Source organism: Spodoptera frugiperda, chromosome 24 (assembly GCF_023101765.2).
Source record: "Spodoptera frugiperda isolate SF20-4 chromosome 24, AGI-APGP_CSIRO_Sfru_2.0, whole genome shotgun sequence".
NCBI lineage: Eukaryota > Metazoa > Arthropoda > Insecta > Lepidoptera > Noctuidae > Spodoptera > Spodoptera frugiperda.
In genome coordinates this window covers 2,711,774-2,732,220 of record NC_064235.1, presented here as the reverse complement: position 1 = coordinate 2,732,220, position 20,447 = coordinate 2,711,774, and the positions used below count along the sequence as shown (strand labels likewise).

At 37.8% G+C, this 20,447-nt stretch overlaps 3 protein-coding genes across 3 annotated transcripts in view; 1 reads left to right on the top strand and 2 right to left on the bottom strand.

The window, feature by feature from the left end:
* The window catches only part of LOC118278720 (alpha-centractin), an 800,945-nt gene that overhangs the window by 511,275 nt on the left and 269,223 nt on the right, over positions 1-20,447 (bottom strand). Inside the window, exon 11 of the mRNA XM_050703710.1 lies at positions 241-676. The gene's annotated coding sequence lies outside the window, so the exon portion shown is untranslated. The remainder of the gene's footprint in view (positions 1-240; positions 677-20,447) is intronic.
* On the bottom strand, positions 23-12,787 carry LOC118278370 (putative uncharacterized protein DDB_G0282133). The gene is made up of 9 exons (XM_050703459.1): positions 12,546-12,787; positions 11,617-11,790; positions 10,837-10,936; positions 10,162-10,284; positions 9,543-9,638; positions 4,420-4,540; positions 1,908-3,902; positions 1,293-1,367; positions 23-173 (listed from the first exon to the last, which is right to left on the bottom strand). The coding sequence occupies exons 1-9, from the start codon at positions 12,692-12,694 to the stop codon at positions 142-144; spliced, it is 2,865 nt and encodes a 954-aa protein (XP_050559416.1). The 5' UTR covers positions 12,695-12,787; the 3' UTR covers positions 23-141.
* The window catches only part of LOC118278822 (protein neuralized), a 54,858-nt gene continuing 47,661 nt past the window's right edge, over positions 13,251-20,447 (top strand). The window contains exon 1 of the mRNA XM_035598190.2: positions 13,251-13,653. Coding sequence (XP_035454083.1) covers positions 13,626-13,653 — 28 coding nt within the window. The 5' untranslated portion in view covers positions 13,251-13,625. The remainder of the gene's footprint in view (positions 13,654-20,447) is intronic.

Below are 20,447 nucleotides of genomic sequence, written 5' to 3'. Positions count from 1 at the left end.
GATGTATAAAATATAGAATAACGAATAAAAATGCATTTTAATAATAAGAAAACGTAGTTTTATTTCATAAATCATTTACTTATAAGTTATAATACATTTCATTAAAGGCACACAATAATTAAAATTAAATTCATTTACAAATTACACTTTTGGCGCCGGTTTCTTTAATAACCCTGAAACAAAAATAAAAAATATTAGCTCATGACGATACCAGCGTACGTGTTTCACTGGACAGTGAACCTCGCTACCATCAGTTGACTGGACAATCTCTACACTACACGAGTCACTGTTTACATGTCGACATTAGCTCATGACGATACCAGCGTACGTGTGTCACTGGACAGTGAACCTCGCTACCATCAGTTGACTGGACAATCTCTACACTACACGAGTCACTGTTTACATGTCGACATTAGCTCATGACGATACCAGCGTACGTGTGTCACTGGACAGTGAACCTCGCTACCATCAGTTGACTGGACAATCTCTACACTACACGAGTCACTGTTTACATGTCGACATTAGCTCATGACGATACCAGCGTACGTGTGTCACTGGACAGTGAACCTCGCTACCATCAGTTGACTGGACAATCTCTACACTACACGAGTCACTGTTTACATGTCGACATTAGCTCATGACGATACCAGCGTACGTGTGTCACTGGACAGTGAACCTCGCTACCATCAGTTGACTGGACAATGTCTACACTACACGAGTCACTGTTTACATGTCGACATTAGCTCATGACGATACCAGCGTACGTGTGTCACTGGACAGTGAACCTCGCTACCATCAGTTGACTGGACAATCTCTACACTACACGAGTCACTGTTTACATGTCGACATTAGTTCATGACGATACCAGCGTACGTGTGTCACTGGACAGTGAATTTGTATGTTTGTTTGAACGCCCTAATCTCCAGAACTACTGGTCCGGATTTAATCATTCTTTTTGTGTTAGATAGTCCATTTATCGAAGTAGACTTTAGGCCATCTAACATCACGCTACGGTCAAAAGGAATTCCGTGCTGCGGCTAGAGGGTAAAATCGCGTAAATATAATCACTATCACAACATAGTATAAAACAAAGTCGCTTTCACTGTCCCTATGTTCCTTTGTGTGCTAAATCTTTGAAACTATGCAACGGATTTTGATGCGGTTTTTTTAATAGATAGAGTGATTCAAGAGGAAGGTTTATATGTATAATACATGCGTAATATATCACCATTGCACCCATGCGAAGCTGGGGCGGGTCGCTAGTAGTAAATGTTATAGGCATTATTACTTACGTGGTATACTGGTAGTTTTAATCATTTTCTGTTTGGTATCTTGAGGTAACATCTTGAGTTTCAATGGATTTATTCCTGTAAAAATAAAATCAAATTTTATTATGTCGTCATTATCCACCTTTTTTGAGGGGGCAAAATCATGCAATGCTTTGGACGAGGCGAGAGGGTGTGTCAGACTCTTACTGACTAAAAGCCACCCCGTTCCTACTTCTGCTTTAAGACGGAGTCCCCGTGAGCCCGCTAGGTAGTCCGCAGCACCAAATCAGGCGTCAGTCTTACTAGGCCTCATCTGTAGTGGTCTGATGGCTCTGAGGCACGCGCGGAACGAAGGTCTGATTTTGGTCGGGCGGCGAGCTACCCTTGCCCGCCTTACAGCCCCGCAATGACGGTTGCCGGAGACCGTCACGCGATCCCCGACGCCCGGAGTGGGGCGTCTCTCGCGTCGGCTGGGGCTTGTTGGGGCGAGGCCCACCACCATATTCCCAAACCCTGAAAAGGGGTAACCTTTTCAGGGTTTCGAATGTCCACGGGCGGCGGTGATTGCTTACCATCAGGTGATCCGTCTGCCCGTTTACCGGCTTATACCATAAAAAATAAAATATAATGATCACTTACTAGGGCTTATCCTTAACATATTATTCTTTGAAGATCCTTCACTGACCGGCGAGAATTTCTTCTGAGGTATTTTAGAAATCTTCCCACTTTCAATGTTGCTAGCTTTTAAAATATTAGTGTTGCCAGCTGGTAGGGGATTTTTTAAACTTTTCCTGTGCGATGCTAAAGGTTTAGTTATTTTGTTACTGGCAAGACTATGTCTGTTACTTTTAATAGTATTATTTGTTCCTGAAATCGATTTCTTTGCAGTTTTCTCAGTAGTAATGTCTTTGATGTTTGAAATTCTGTCTTTTGTGTTAAAATTTGTAGCGTTTTTCGCTGTAGCGGTTAATATATTATTTGATTTAGTTTTTGAAATAAGTTTTTCAGGTTTTTGTTGCTTTTCAATGGTTTTTGTAATAGGTCTGTTGTTATTTTCAACTGTAGTAGCAGTTTTTTGTACATTACTCTTGATTGGATTAGCATTTTTCATTTTTTTCTCTTGTATGTCATTATTTTTGTGTTTTAAGTCATTTTTTGTGGGTTTCTCAGCGGTTTTAGTAGTTTTCGTGTCATTTTTTGTATTTTGTTCAACGTTTTTAGTATTTAATGCTTCATTGTTAGTTACAGTTTTCCTATTTGCATTGACATTCTCTTTATTTTTAACATCAGTTGTATTTTTAGGCTTTTTCTTGTCAAAATGATCAGTAATTTTATTCAATTCTTGTTTCTCATCATTTTTTGCATCAACATTTTTAGTTTTGAAGTTTTTTTTTAGTTCAACTTCAGTATTTTTAGTTATATTATCTTTTTTTAAGTTATTAGTGTCTGTATCTTTAACGTTTAGATTTTTAACTTTGGTTTTAGCTGTTTTTGGGTCTGTAGTACTTATTTCTTTAGTTTTAGGTTTAGTGTTAGCATTAGTATCGATACTAGCTGTTATTTCTTTCACAGCTTTAGTTTTCGACTTTGTATTGGCTTCTTTAGCTTCTATAGCGATATTTTTTGCATTCCCGTCTTCTTTATTATGAAAATCTTTAGCGTTTTTATTTTTTGCATGTAAATTTGTTGATTTAGCTTTATTGCTGTCTGTTTCCTTATCATTTTTCTCATTAACAGCACTTTTCTTAGCGTTATCGAGTTTATTATGTTCATTGTCTTTAGTTTTAGTGTTTTTAGTCTTATCATTAGTATTTTTAGCCTTACTACCATCAATTTCTTTAACAGTTTTCGTTTTAATACCATCTTCAATATTTTCTGCATCTTTTACATTCTTATTTTTAGTTTTATTGTCACTTGAATCTTTTACATTTTTAGTTTTAGTTACCGCACCTTCATTTACAACTGTATCCTTCGCGTTTTTATTAGTTTTAGCATTAGTATTAGTAATTTTAGTGTCTACATTATTATTTTTAGCATTAACACCATCAGTGTCTTTAACATTCTTAGTTTTAGCATTAATTTCCTTATTAACAACACTTTCTTTAGTATTTTTAGCACTTGTAGCTTTATCATCAATGACTTTTCGCTTTTTACCATCATTATCAATAGTCTGATCATCATCAGCACCTATTTTAGCACTTCCAACTTTATTAACATCAACAATCTTTCTTTTTTTACTTCCTTCTGTCACCACATCAGATACTTTAGCTGTCTTAGCATTATCTATCGACGCTTTCTTTGCTACATCACCTTGGCTATCAGTTTTCACCCTTTTAGCTAAATTATCTACATTTTCTTCACCCAAATCTCTTTTAACAGGATTCCCATCTTTGATTTTCTGTTTACCCTTCTTAGGTAAGGATTTAGGTGGCGCCATAACTTCGCTGTCTCTTTTCTCCATTTCGCTGTCTCTCTCTGTCGTTTTACTTTCGAGATCGGAGTCTACTACTGGTCCTCTCGCCTCTAGACATGTGGCTATGATTTTAGCTAGTAATAAAGTTCGTTCGTCTGTTTGTATGGATGGGTCGAGGAGTTGTTTGTGAGCTTGCGTTATTGTTTTTATGTAGGATTCGTCTGGAAATAAGAATGGGAACTATGTTATTGTAGTGTTTCTTTATAAATGTTACGGATTCAGGTCAAAGTGGGGGTTGCGTTTTATAATCTTAATATATATAACTCAAAGGTGACGGACTGGCTGACTGACATAGATCTATCAACGCACAGCGCAAACCACTGGACGGATCGGGCTGAAATTTGACATGCAGGCATTGATTTTGATGTTATGACGTAGGCGCGCGTATCCGCTAAGAAAGCCATCGGGCTGAGACTTTGCATGCATAAAGCTACCTTTTGACTTTCAATATTTTTTTAGCAAAAGTGGGATTGATAGGGATTTTTGACATTTTATTTATAATGATGTACTTAACGTCTATGCCAATTTTCAGTTCTAAGCGAATTATGTCAAATATCAATAATCTCGACCAATGACGGGAGAGAATGCGATCGAACTCATTTCGAGTGTTTCGTACTGACAATTACTGTGTTATTCTGTGTTAATTTATGTTGTTTCATAAAGTATTGTATAACTTACCCATATACTCCAAATCAAACTTCATTTTATGGTGGAACGGTGCGACCGGCGACCATTTGTTCTCCAGCCTCCAAGATACTTCTAGCAGACCGGCGCATTTCAGGATGAAGCCGCCTTCAGGCTGAAATATCACATTATGATTAGAATTCATTCATTTATTTCTTATACTTTTGTTACATTTTTAAATATTAAATTAAAAAGAAAAAAATAAAACATTTAAAAATATAAAAAGCAGTAGCCCACCAGCAACGGGATAAATCCAAGCTACCGGTGGTCAGGGCTCAAGAGAGAGGAATTTCCGGACAATACGCGCCGTGTCCAGAAGTACTGCCTTCTGCATCAGGCTCTTGATCCAACCATCTAACGTTAGCCTACTCAGGTGTTGGTCGAGGCTTTTGGCTATAAGGCCATTGGCAGATACGACTATCGGCACAATGATTGCTGAATCTACATCCCACATGTCGACAACCTCATGAGCTAAATCAAGATATTTACTGGCTTTATCTTTTTCAGCTTTCACAAGATTCTCGTCATGTGGGATTGTTATATCAATTATCATTGTGCGACGGCTTGGTCGATCTATCACCACAATGTCAGGTTTGTTAGCAACAATTGTCCTGTCTGTGATGATAGTTCGATCCCAATACAGTGTGACATCTCCATTTTCAAGAACTGGGTCAGGCAGATACTTATAATACGGCACTTCAGATTCAACAAGTTTGTATTTTAAAGCAAGTTGTTGATGAATAATCCTGGCTACAAGATTATGTCTATGCAAGTACTCTCCGTTAGCTAAGTGAGAACAACCCGAAATTATATGTCGAATGGATTCCCCTGGGCGATGACATGCCCGACAAATGTCAGCCGTTCCATCCTTTATAATATACTTTCGGTAGTTGTTCGTCAACATAACTTCGTCCATAATTGCACAGACAAAACCTTCCGTTTCTCCAAATAAGTTACCAAAACGTAGCCAGGATACGGACGCTAAGAAATCTGTATCTGGCCCATGTAGGGCCCGATAGTAGCGTCCGTGCAACTCCTTACTTTGCCATACATTCTTGCGATCCTTAGTGCTTAGTATTATAGGTTCTCTCCAGTCCTTATTAGCTAAGGAGAGCGGAGTAAGTCCTTTGTCCACTGAGACAACATCTCGATGTATCCCCACCTCCATTTTGAAAAAATATTTTCGGAGACTGCACACTTCACTATTGTGTAGGGTTTTGGCATTTAAAAAGCCTCGCCCCCCACATTTACGTGGTATGTACAGTCTCATTACTGATGATCGTGGGTGATGCATCCGATGCTCAGTCAACAATGAACGGACTTTTCTGTCCAGGGCGTCCAGTTCCGTTTGAGTCCACTTGAGTATGCCAAAAGAGTACATCAGTACTGGCATGACCCAACCGTTGTAAGCGCGCACCTTGTTACCACCTGATAAAAGACTATTGAGAACTTTCTTCAGGCGGCCAAAGAAGCGCTCCCGCAACGATTGCTTCATGACAGCTACATCAATGCCTAACGCTTCTGACATACCCAAGTATTTATAGGTTTCGGTTGAAGAGAGAAGTCTAAAGTTTGTGGTATCAGAGTTTCGTGTTTCATCTGATTCCACAATTTCCCCCCTCTTTACATGCATGATTGCACATTTGTCCACACCAAATTCCATCCTAATGGCATTACTGAACGTTTCAGTGACATTTAGTAATTTCATTAGATGCGAGTTGTTTGGAGCAAATAGCTTTAAATCATCCATGTAAAGTAGGTGGGATATAATTTCTCCCCTCTTCTCAACCTGTAACCTAACCCGGAATCCTCAAGCAAAGTACTTAGAGGATTCAGAGCTAAGCAGAACCATAATGGACTCAAACTATCACCCTGGAATATACCACGCTCTATCCTAATGGGTTCATCGTTCTCACAAATTTGTCGACATCCTGGATAGCGAAGAACTGTTCTCCATTGACTCATACATGACACCAGGAAAGCACGCAGAGCTGTATCGACTTTGTACAGCTCCAGTACCCTCATGAGCCATGTATGTGGCACGGAGTCGTAGGCCTTCTTATAATCTATCCAGCATGTGGACAAATTCTTGTGAGATCTACGAACCTGTTGGCAAATGGACATGTCAATGAGGAGAAGCTCCTTAGTACCACGGGACCTATTCCTACATCCATTTTGAGAGGTAGACATGATATTATTGTCTTCAATATGCTTATTAAGTTTGTCTCTCAAAATGGATGTTAGGAGTTTATAAATTGTCGGTAGGCACGTAATCGGTCGATAATTTTTGGGTTCCGCGGTACTTCCAGATTTATGGAGCAGGTGGGTTAACCCAGTCGTAAAGAATTGGGGCAAAGATCCAGACTCCAAAGCTGACTGAAATTGAGATGCCAAGCGACTATGCGAACTGGTAAACCATCTTAACCAGAAATTGTGCAGCCCATCCGGGCCTGGAGCTTTCCAGTTAGCCAACGGATAGGCTGCATTAGACACATCTTCGGTGGTTATGGAGATTTGTTCCATTTCTGGTACCAGTTCACATTTTCGCCTAACCTTCTCAATCCAATCCCCTTCAGTGTGACAAACAGGTGCCGACCAAATGCTACGCCAGAACGACGTCGTAACATCAGCATCTGGTAGGCACGTGTCAGTCCTAGTCTGTTCTTTTAGCTCCCAATTTCTATACACCCACCTTTGATCCCTTTGGAATGTGCGATTCTGTGTATACCGTTCCACTCGCTTCTTATACCGACGAATACGGTTTGCCCATGCATAAATTTTCTGTTTCAGGAAGTCAAGACGCTCCGTAATATGTGAGACATAGTCCTGGGGGTTTATATCCAACCCCAGGAACGCCCGCCTCACAAAACGCATCACTCTTGGGCGCGTGTTGCCCTCCCTGAAACAGATCAATTTGGCAATAAGTGTTCTAGCCTCATCGATACGTCGTTCAATCCTGCACTGCCAAGCTGGTACAGCTGGTTTCTGCCGTGTGCTGTTGTTTTCTCTTTCCAGTAGTTTTACGTTAGCTACACGGCATGCTGCTATTGCTCCACAGTACAGAATTGAATGACTATCGATAAGGTCCTCAGAACTATCAAAATAATTTGATAGCTCCGAGTCCAGGGCACATACTAGCGCCCTGTTCTTTTTATGCATGGGCAGACGAGGTAAACGTGGTCTAAGAGAGGGCGATATAAACCGGTATTCCCGAATCGCATCCTCCAAAGCCCTCCTCAATTCTTCACTGCATTTGTGAGTACTTACCTCCGTAGTCCTATCATCATTCGGTGCAACACCAGGTTCAATTTGTGTTAGTTCCTCTATATTTTGTTGCATCGGAATGATGACACGACTCCTAAGTTCTTCACTTTGCAGTCGATCAAGTACAATATCATCCAACATACGATTACGCTGAATGACTCGCACCTGATCCGACAGTCTTTGTGCCGACACGTTGATGGTTGGTTCGAGCTCCTGAAACAAGGCAAGCATTCTGACACGGTACGCTGTCAGGTTCCTTCCTCCCTCTGTTGCCCTAAAATATGCGCGCATGACATTTTCATTAATGGATCTTGTCCATTTCATGCGCGACACATTACCACCGGGCGCTGGGACTCCTCCCGAAGCCAGTGGGCCTCGTGGTCCTAAGCCACTCGGTGGCCGACGTCTTCCCCGGCGACGTGTAGGTGGTGGCGACGTGGGCGGGGAAAAATACTCGTCGCTAGAGCTCGACGCGCCTGCAACCGTCGGTGACACCACTGCATCTGGTAGTGGTGCCGATGATGGCGGGGCGGAGCTGGGCGACGAGGTCGGAGATGGTGGGCGTGTCCTTAGTATAGCTGCAGCTCTTCGTGTTAACATATTGTGATTATATCGAGATTTTACCCATTACCATTTGACATCTAATGTCATGTCACTGTTATTTTTCGTTATTTTTGTGAAATTTTGGTTTTTAAATTCTCTCATGTTATTTATTTGTAAAAAGTTCTTTCTGAATTATATTGCTTATTTGTTATAAACTGTAAAATGCTTCAAAATTGTATTATTTTGGATTTAATAAAAACGAGTAAAAATTTTTGACATTATTATTATTAGCTTAGCTTGAGTACACGCTTCGTGGATCGTGTGATTGCAGACCCGATTGTCGAGCAATCCTCTCGAGTTTGATTCACAGATGTTGTCGAGCAAATATTTAACTATTGTTTTTATTTTTCTTTTATAATTTTGTTTCTGTGTATTACTAACACTAGTCTATAAGAAAATTGTTACTAACTAAATGGACACCATGGATTATGAAATATAGTATTTTCTTTTGTTATATCGTCACGCTTTTTATCTCCGAAGGGGTAGGCAGAGGTGCAGATTACGGCACGTAATGCCGCTATACAATGTACACCCACTTTTCACCATTTGTGTTATAAGTCCCATGTAATAGGGGGTGAGCCTATAGCCATATACTGGGCACAATTCCAGACTCCGTGCTACTACTGAGAAAATTTCGAAAAACCGAAAAGAACCCAGCAATTCTTTCAATTACTATGTTTTTATTTTTGACGTTGATAAGTTTGTGTATGGCCACCAAACCACTTATAGCCATATATTATATCTAACTAGCAAACCCGGCGAACTCCGTTTCGCCACCAATGATTTTCCCTGTTTTCCTGCTTTTCTCTTGAATTTTTCCTAAATTTTCTTTGCTATAAACCTCACGGAGCCCGAGACCTTTCCAACGAATGCAAAACCGTGGAAATCGGTTCGTGCGTTCTGGAGTTATAGCGTCAGGAAGGAAAACCCGACTTATTTTTATCCTCCTGAGTCCGAGGGTATGATATTTTCGTTTATTGATTTGATTTTTACAACATGATATCTTACCATTATATAGACACAAGAAAAAATAAAATTACATATAATTAAAATAAAATTACATATAATTAAAATTAAAATTATAATTATTAACTAAAAATTATAACGTTTCGTTTCACGAAAAAAACTTGATGCTAAACTGGGGAACTTCGGTAAAATATTTATTTTTTTGGTTGTCCTAAATTTAGAACTTCAGTACTCAGGAGGTTATATTATAGATAATGTAATAGAAAAATGTTAAATGAACTTACATGAGGCTCCATAAATAGTGAACTAGCGTATTTGTTAGCCAAGCGAGCGAGCGTCGTGCGACGGGAGCGGTATCCATCAGCGTAACTTCGTAGGACCTGAAACAAAACTCTTCTGTTACGGGACAGACAACATGCGTTTCACGTAGAAGTACTATGCATAGACCACTCGATCGGGGTGATAAGCGTAAGCATTTTATTTCGCAGTGTGAGTGGTGTTAACCAATCCTCTGGTGCAAGGCATATGGGTGTCCATGAGTAGGGTCGATTGCTTACCATTAGGTAACCAGTATGTTTCTTTTGCCACATTCCCTAATAAAGAAAGTATTATCACTCCACAGCTAGCTCAGAATAAGTTTAATAAAAAAAACCTTGTCAAACAAGGTTTTTTTTTACAATTTTTAATCATTGCCCCACCCAATGATTTCCTATTGTGTCATGGGTATGGGTGCGTTTACAAACATACAATTTCACCCAGACCTGAAACAACAATTTGTGTATCGCAAATAGCTTTGCTCCGTGCGGGAACCCGTTACACGTTGCACGGCAGCCGGTTGCTCAGCCACCACGCCTACCGGGCAGTCATAGTATCTCAATATCTTCTGCAGATGAATATTCTCACCTCCACAGCATCACTGGGCAGCTTCAGACTGTGCAGCACGGACTTGGAGAGCTCCAGCTCATGTGATCCCTTCACTGGGACCACTCGGAGACCACGGTATGAGGTCGGAGCGAATTTGTAGCTCTGAAATGAAATTATTGTAGATATAGAAATTATTATTGAAATAATAACACTACAGTACAGTAGTGACAATGATTGAAAAGGGAATTTTACGATGGTTTGGACATGTAGAAAGGATGGATGAAAGCAGATTTACGAAAGAATAATAAGGCCTTAACCGACAAGCATGCATGAGAAGACTAAGGGTGTTTTTTCAGAGATATACTATGTTGCTATGTGTTTGGCTTCCCCCAATCATATTCATTAGTACACATAGTTTAGCACTAGTGGAAACACTCAGCTAAGCTGTGGACTCAGCTAAGCTATGTTTTTTATATAAAAAGATGCATGCTACATTATCCTGTCACATACATTCTCTCCTGAATACAATTTTATCTTATCAAAATTGTAGCTATTGCCAAATTTTAACTCAATACCAGCTAAGCAGAGAATAAATAATTGGATAGTCAATTTATCGAGGAAGACTATAGGCTATAAAACATCACGCTACGATCCAAGGAGCCAAACCAAGAGCAGGTGAAACCGGACGGTAGTAGCTAGTTTCGATATACTTACAGGAGTATGCATGTAGAAAGTGATGGTGAATGGAACGAGGTCTATATTGCACTCCGCAGTCACCTCCTTCCACACGCCAGGCTCTGTTATCGGTGGCTCACTGAAATTATATGGATGAAGAAGTTAAATTGACTCTAGGTAGGAATTGTAGGTAGATGTCATGGTGGTCTGGAGGTTTACGACGCCCGCTACTCATGCATGAATGAGTGCGTTTTCGAAACCTATCAATGGCAAGTACCAATGAGACTTTTTACGAGTTATATGTACTTTCTAAGATTAATTCACCACTGACAAGCGGTAAAAGAAAACATCGATCGTGAGAAAACCTGGGCTTATAATTTCAAATTACAAGTTTAAAATTGCCAACCCACATTAGGCAAGTATGATAATTAACGCTCAAAAACTTTCTCCATGCGAGAGGAGGCTTTGGTCAGCAGTGGTATAATAGGCTGTTGAAAAAAGGGTTGGGTCAAATTTTGGCAAATTTTTTATGCACTCGACTTATAACATAGCAGAGAAAACTGGATGTTACACATCTATAAACATATATCAAAATCAATAGCTGTTAATTAGTCTCACAAAAACTCGAGAATGATTTAAAAGGTGAGAAATTATGTATGAAGTCAGTATGACATTTACTGGGTCCGTTAGTAACATATAAACTTCTACAATCTCAAGAATCAAATCAAGTGACATACTCACTGAGTGATTAAACCCTCCAATCTATTTAATAAAGAAAAAAAGACAATCTCACGGAAATACATAAAATTCCATATTCACCCTTCAATCTTCGGCTCCTCTACCAGCAGTTCCACTTCAGACTGCAAGACAGTCAAACTGGTCAGCTCCTGAGTGGCATGGAGACAAGTCTTCAGTAATGCCTGCTTCAGTTTCAGCTCACTCACTGACGGACCCGTGTCCACTGCGAAGGGGAACTCGTCTTCGGAGTCTGAGCTGTAATATAAGATTTAGATTTTTATTTCAGTTATGGTCGTCCCATTGCAGGGCAAAGGCCTCCATACCCAACTTCCACTCCTCTCTGTTTAAACTATAGCTTTTAATTATAAAGGCATAAGAAATTGATAAAAATATGTGGTGAATATGTGGAGTAACTCATGAAATCTTGAAGTCAAATAGTTTCTGTCTGTGTAGCATTTGCCCATATTCCCGTGGAATAAAAATAGCCTATGTGTTATTCCAGACAATTGCTTAAACATTGTTCTTGGCGCGAATGTATAGTTTAAGTGAATCCGTGGGTCGTTTTAGGGGCGGATTTAAGGAGTTGGATGTGATTGTAATTATTTTTGATATAATATCTGTTCGTTTCCCAAATAAAATAAATAGTCTACCCCTGTTCCGAGTTTTATCCAGATCCCTTCAGCCGTTTTGAGTAGCAGACATACACACAAACTCACTTTCGCGTTTAGTAATATTTTGGATAGTTCTTGTTTTGTAGTGTTTGTTGTTATTATAATAAGGTTTCTGGGACAGAAATGCTTAGTAAATTCATAGAGGAAGTCGAGGAATAGCAATAGCTGTTTAAAATATAAACAGCAACTTTAAAGTTTTGAGATGTATAGTCAACTGATAGTAAAATCGATTTAACTATGCTTTTACGGTTCTAATACTTAGTAAACTAAATGTAACTTGTTAAACACTAAACGTTTGTGTATTTTAATTACAATTTATCAAATTATTTACGCGCTTACCTGTCAGAATCATCGTAAAAACTGTTATTTTTATGATTGACACGAAACTCGTCGATAGTCTTCTCATAATACTTGATCTCATCTTGAATCTTTTCTTTGTAAGCTAACAAAGCCTTCTTCTTCTCATTTATCACATTACTGTGCGACATTTTCACTTTTTTCAATTAAAATAAATTCAAAACAAACAATCAACAGACCACCATCTTCCAACGAAGTTTTTCAAATTTGTTATTTTTTAATAATGTTGCCAGTTTAGTAAACTTAACCCTAAAACGACAGTAACCACTTTATAATTTACGGTTTTTTGTAAAATGAAAGTAATTAATTAATTGTGAATAAAATCAATATGTAATTTAGTATTTAATAAAATATTTGGATTGTCTGCATTCATTTTGATAAATTGTTTACACACTTAATTAAAAACCGAACTTTTTAAAATTCTAAGCACAATGGAAACAGTTACAAAACGGGACTTCAAATGACATTTATTCAAATCGGATACTCGTCCGAAATTCACATTTTATATTTCTAACAAAATACTCTTAAATTACTGATTTATTTCGACCACATTAGACATAAACAAATAAAACACTACCATTACAATAAAAATATGCAACTTAACTTAATTAAAATATCTTGTTGCAAAAAAATATTTTTGCACATGACGTAATTCTAATTAGAATCCGAACGATGGTTATAATCGCAACATCTTACTTGTCAAAGTCGACAGACACAGTGCCCTGTAAATGATAATTAAATAAAAAAATATTACAATAAAAAACGCAATAATGCTATTATAACTAGTGCAATATTAATAAATAAAACTTTATAAGTAATTCCTAAAGGAACTTTAGACGTAAGTAATGCGAATTAACACAAAAACAACTAGATGCGACGAAACGAATTCAAAAAGTCGTGTTTAAATTAAAATAAATATAGTAAACATGCTCGCATGAGGTCCATAGTTCAAGTTTGTGTGTGTTGTGAGACATTTCAAGTCCTTAATGTGTTAAAAGGACATTAAATAGAGAAAATTCTGTGATAATTGCATTCGGAAAGGATCGGTGAAGTTATTCAAATATGGGTCAGACAGGCAGCGCAGTACCCGGTAAGTAGCGTTAATGTATGCTCTAAATAGTAACGAGAACGTTCTAATTGGTTTCTAACTGGAATAAAAGAAGGTTTACTGATTATAACCTCTTTTGTGTGTGGAATTTTCAATGTTTACACTATTGCAACATTTGGTTTACAATTTACGTTGTAATACATGATTCATGCTGTGTTTTATAAAGGTGAATGTCTTAGAAGATCTCTGGTTAGTCAGTCTATAAGACATTACATTACATTTTCTTATAAGAAAAACGAAACAATGTAACCAAGAATTGTATTGTGAATCTGATTGGAAAAGAGTAACCTATGGAGTTTCTTGCTCGTTCTTCTCCATAGGAATCTACACTTTGGAACGAGCAAATAGAGCAACTAGAGGACTGATCGACAGACAGACAGTCATTTTTTATATTATTACTAGCGGACCCAACAGACGTTGTCCTGTCTACACGTCTTTAATTTGAAAATATTTTTTTAATAAGCTAAAACATTCTGGACCTTTTTGGTGAAAATTATTATTCAAATGTTATGACAATATCTAACGTCATAATATTTTGACACTGCGATGGTAGCTCCGTCTGTTGGATCCAATGTAAAACATTCCAAAATCAACAACTACTGATAAATTAAAAGTTAATTAAAAAAAACATTGTCCGGCGGAGTTTCATCAAAATCCGTCTAGTCGTTTAAGAGGAGTTCAGTGACATACACACGTACAGAAGAATTATATATATAAAGATATTTGCTTTGACATTTAAAAGTGCCTTCCTGGTGTATTTGAAATAAATAATTTTGACTTTTTTTTCCTATTTAGAAAAATGTGAATAGTTATGTTATTAGATTGTAGTCAGGTGATTAGTTGAAACAATGTGTTCGGAAACGTCTGAACGAACATAAAACCTTATGTATAAATACTTTTTGTTTGCTGGCTGGCGACGGAAAAAGTGACGGCATCAAAGGGAAGATCGCGACTCGCCACTTTCGCCCGAGCAGCTGTACAAGCATCACATGTACGCGTCGCGCGCATAAAAATTATTCTTTTGTTTTCTTTTCCTCATATTTTTCTCATATATTTTTATAATCCGTTGTATAAATATACCAGTACCTATTATACAGCCCAAGTATTCTTTTCTTAACACAATGTTTAGTTAATTTGTCAAGTTAACAGTTAGTAAAAAGTTGATAACTAGAAAAGGAGCTTCAATCTTTATTATAATAAAACTCCGGTCCTCCCATTGCCAGGTATAAACCACCATCTTTTTACTAATAGTTTCATTTCGGAAATTACAAAAGACCAAAGAATCAATTACCCTTCTCCACATAAAACTTCCTTTTAAAAGTTGGCAGCAATTTTAGGAAAATCAACCTCATCATAAGGCCCCCAAACTTGGGTTCACTGTTATAACATCAGTAAAGTTATCCATTCTTTGTGGCTTGAGAGACAGGGTGGAAAAGTCATAGGGTGATTATACCCCCTCAAAAAATATGGGCCCCAAAACAATGTTTTATACAGAGGCCCCTGTACCTAGGCACGCTATACCACAGATAGGACTTACAACTTAAAAAATGTTTATAACAAAGCTATGGGAATACATCCATTGTTAACTTTGTTTTATAACTGGGTTAATGATAAATTAAAATGATAATTATACACATACATACTACAAGCTTAGGTGCTCAAGGGTATATAAATGTGATATAGGAAAATAAACCTTGTATCTTGTATACTAAAGTGTAATATCCACTGGCACTAGAATGTTTATATGTGTTTCGTTTCTTTTGTTGTTCTAAATTCAACTCTAGTGTGTGTGCAGTGGAGTTGGTTTTTGTTTAAACTTAAACTAGTTAAAGGAAGTGTATAAATATGTTTTTTTTACTAAGTTCTGCAATTATTCATTTTATCCAGTTATGACATCTCTTTGTATTTGCTTCATGGGTGTGACATTAGATATTTTTTACATTGACTGCCTCGTTGATCAAGTGGTCGTAATTGCGACTGTCGGGCAAGGGGTCTCGAGTTCGATTCTCATGTGTAGACTATATATAATTATCTTTGGATTAACTAGTTCATATAATATAATTATAATTAAAATATGGATAAGAACAGAACACAAGGTTAATTATGTATTTTAAGATTAACTATATTAGGTATCTAATTGTTTCACTGGTCGAGTTATCTTATAAGCCGGTAAACGAGTAGACGGATCACCTGATGGTAAGCAATCGCCGCCGCCCATGGACATTCGAAACACTAGAGGCGTTACAAGTGCGTTGCCGGCCTTTAAGAGTTGTTGGAGAATTGGGTCTCCGGTAACCTCACTCACAAGCGTTGTTTCACGTCGGTTTTCTGCTCGGCCGTGGTATCACTCCGGTCGAGCCGGCCTATTCGTGCCAAAGCATGGATCTCCCACACTTTTCAACTCAAATTCAAATTTAACTTTTAACTCAATGGCATACATACCTATCTCTAAAAAAACTCATAAAATTAAAACGTGACGTCACCACAATAGGCTCAGCTGATCAAGTGTGCGTCCGCCATATTCCCATCAGCTGATTGAATGTACACAGGTAACATAAATTATTTGCGGTTTTAAAAAAAATCGTATTGTGCAAATGTTTTTATGAAAGTTTTGTATAGGTACATGTTGATAGTAATTTTGTTAATGTTGTAATATGGGTTCTGTATAGATAAACCAAGATATTAAGTGTGGGAGAGCCATGCTTCGGCACGAATGAGCCGGCTCCACCGGAGTGATACCACGGTCTCACAGAAAACCGACGTGAAACAACGCTTGCGTTGTGTGAGTGAGGTTACCGGAGACCCAATTACCCTCCTGCCCAATCTTCCCAATCCCCGATTCCCCAACAACCCTAAAATTCTTAACCCCCAAAAGGCCGGCAACGCACTTCCAACGTCTCTGGGGTTTCAAGTGTCCATGGGCGGCGGCGATTGCTTACCATCAGGAGATCCGTCTGCTCGTTTACCGGCTTATACCATAAAAAAGGTAATAAACTAGTTTTAATTTAATTTACGGCATTGTATTGCGGTAATATCTTAATATGTATTCGATTGCACGGTTAGTGCGGCTGCCGCACAACTTGTAGTGGGTTCGATTCCCGCACGGAGCAACTCTATGTATGATCCACAAATTGTTGTTTCTTGTTTCAATTTAAGTTACTAGGTAGATAGTGCAAAAATAAATTTTCGAACTAAAATCCACCTTTTAAAAGATTTCTTAAAATCACTAACTATCCCTAATTCCTTGCTAGTATTCAAACATAACCTCTAACTTCTCACAAATAAAGCATAAAATCCTGTACCACAAAAATAATCACAAACACAAATCAAGCGACAATCAACTTAAATGCTATCTATACTATATACTATACTATAATATTATAAAGCTGAAGAGTTTGTTTGTTTGAACGCGCTAATCTCAGGAACTACTGATCTGATTTGAATAATTCTTTTTGTGCTGGATAGCGCATTTATCGAGGAAGGTTATAGGCTATAAATCACTACGCTACGATCAATAGGAACCGAGCAGAGTGGGTGAAACCGCGCGGAAGTAGCTATAGAAAATAAGGCTCATTATCCCTTGAAACATATAAAAGGTCCATTTTGCAATACAATTTTGCACAATACAAATATGCACGTGTGCTTTCGAAGACGGAATTTGAAAAAAGAACAGGTACAACAGTTTTTACAGCTGATTCAGTCAGCTGGTTGATCATTTTTAAGCGATTATCAGCCCTATTCTTTAAGTCCCAAGGTTGGTATTCGATTGGCATTGAGTATTTATTATTATTGTATATTTTGTTTCTGTGAGATATTGAGTCTTATTTTGTTGTGTATAAGGTAGATTTTCAGTTGTATACAAGTATTATTCTTTGTATATTTTTCAAGTACTATTAGCTACCTAGATAGGAGACAGAGTATCTAGATTTCATTTTGTTTTTAATGGGACAAGTCCTTCGCAGCACTACCTCTTAAAACCGCTGCAACTCTCGTGCTCCTCAAATTGTTTTTTATTAAGGGACTCAGTAGTTATAGTAACATGCTATAGTATGCTTTGGATGTCATAAACGCACTAAATACATTTTTAAACAACAGTAAATACTTTTACGCATTAGTTACGTCCTAGTGGATTGCAGACTAAGGCCTGAATCTCAAAAACGGGCGTATTCGTGTGATTAATATAAATTCGTGTGAAAATAATGATATTCAATTAGTATGTTTTTGTTATTTACAATCAGATACATAAATACCATTAATATATCTATATCTGAAAATCGCCAGATCACACAAATACGCCCGTTTTGGAGATTTACCTTAAGTTGACTATTATCACGTCGAAACTTCTTCAACTATCGAAATTTCTTCACGGAATACCAACAAAAGATATCTTCAGTCTCGGTTTTTTTCTAAACTGTACCTTCTTATATGTACATAGATCCATTCTGTTATGCAACGTTACCTGCGTATGACAATCAGCTGATGGGACCCCATGGGACCCAAGACTTTGTATTCAAATCAGCTGATGATATTCTGAGATCCAAATAGGTTAAAGTGTTATTATGATTTTCAATTTGATGAAAGAAAGGTACTGAGAGATAGAGAGAGAGGATTTCAGGAAAATCCTAGAAGGCAATAGAGTAGATGACTAGTTTTTAGATTAGATTAGTCCGTGATGAAGATTATTTTAAAATATAAGACACGTAGGTAGGTATTTTTTTTCTAGGTACGTATTATACTTACAAATGACGTAGTATATGCTCCCACCCCTAAACTTAGATTTGTTTTACCTAAGTATTGTTATCTTATATGACAAAATAAAAAATACGTGTCTGATATTTTTTCATTACCTAACTGACTGACTAAATAGATTTTTAATTTTCATACCCCGTCATCTTCCCTATTGCTACGAATCTTACATACCTCTTTCGCTTCATCAACAGTCATCAGTACTTTCATGCATGCTCGTCCGTTAAGAGTTAGAATGTATCATATTCATTGGTATTCAATTATGATCTTTTGATGTTTTCGTACTAAAACTAAGTGCTAAGACTTTAGGGCTAAGGGGGAGGCCTTTGTTCAGCAGTGGAGGTCTCTCGGCTAATGATGATGATGATAATGATGTTTGCATGGTTGTATCTATGTACTTTAGATCCTGGTGCACAGGAGTTGCAGCAGTGCGGGAAGTTTTGTTGTCTTGTCTCATTTAAAATAACTATTTCTTTTTCTTTACGAAACATCTATAGTTAGAACAAATTGTCAAAGCCTTCAAAGGCTTGTTTTTCTATCACTAAACTGTACATAGTTGCATGCACCTATTATTCTATTATGCAACGTTACCTGCGTCCAACAATCAGCTGATGGGACCGCATGGGATTGCAATAATATGGGACCCATGTGACTTTCTATTCAAATCAGCTGACTGGAGAATATTTATCGCTATCCTATTCATGTAAAGCAGGTACCTTCTTACTTGTAATCAGTTATATTATTCGGAGTAAGTTAGGTTCAAAATATTCGGGACCGAAAACAGATGAATTAATTTCCCCATTGAAGAACTATACCGGTGTTAGTGCTTTTCTACCAGAGATATGCTACGTTGCTGTAGATGCGTTTGGCTTCCACCAATCATATTCATTGGTACACATAGCATAGCACTGGAAGAATCGGACTCAGGTAAGCTATGTTTTTTATAATTATGGAAAGATGCGTGCTATGGAAGGCAAAGTTTGTACTGTCGAACATCGCATACTCGAGCTGCACATCTTTCTCGCACAGCTTAGCTATTACATCTTCGTACCATAGGTAGCTGTGGTATAGCACATCTCTGGTGGAAAAGCACTCTTAGTCTCGAATTTCAAGTCGAGGAAAGTAAAATTGAGTTATTGTTCTTTTTTTTAAAACGTTAAATTGAATTATTATTAGAACTTATGACGGGATATTTACCATGTTTATTCACTTCGATGAGTTTCCGATATTTCGGCACTGTTGCAAGCAATTGAATTGTCCATCAGTCTGTCTGTCAGTGAAGCTAGGCGCTCGTTCCAAAGTGTAGCTTCGAATGGAGAAGAACGAGCAAGAAACTCCTATATGACTGATATGATAGCCGATGATAATGATACAGTATCTCTAGAACGAATCTTCAATCCATTGTATGATTGTGCAATGCAGGAAAGAAAAAAATCTATTCATTTTATTCCACAATAGACACAGCTGAGTTTGACAAATAGGTCTGCATTCGAAATCAGCTGATTGTTCGATACAGGTAGATGAGAAATTTAGCTCGGTAGTCGCACTTGCGACCACTCGACTATATACATTATATGAAATACTAGCAAACCCGGCGAACTCCGTTTCGCCACCAATGATTTTCCCTGATTCCCTGCTTTTCCTTTAATTTTTTTCCTTAATTTTTGCTATAAACCTCAGGAAGCCCGAGACCTTTGCAACGAATGCAAAACCGTGGAAATCGGTTCGTGCGTTCAGGAGTTATAGCGTCAGGAAGGAAAACCTGACTTATTTTTATATTATAGATGTTTTACTCTAATAACTATATATATAGGTAACTACCGATCAGCCGCAGCTTCGCACGGGTTTTCTCCACTATTTAATGGATGTTATTATACATATAAACCTTCCTCTTGAATCACTCCTTCTATTAAACAAAACCGCACCAAAATCTGTTGCGTAATTTTAAAGATTAGCCAGCCATCAGACCACCACAGATGAGGCTCAGTACGACCATATCCAAAGCTGCGGACTACCTAGCGGGTTACCGG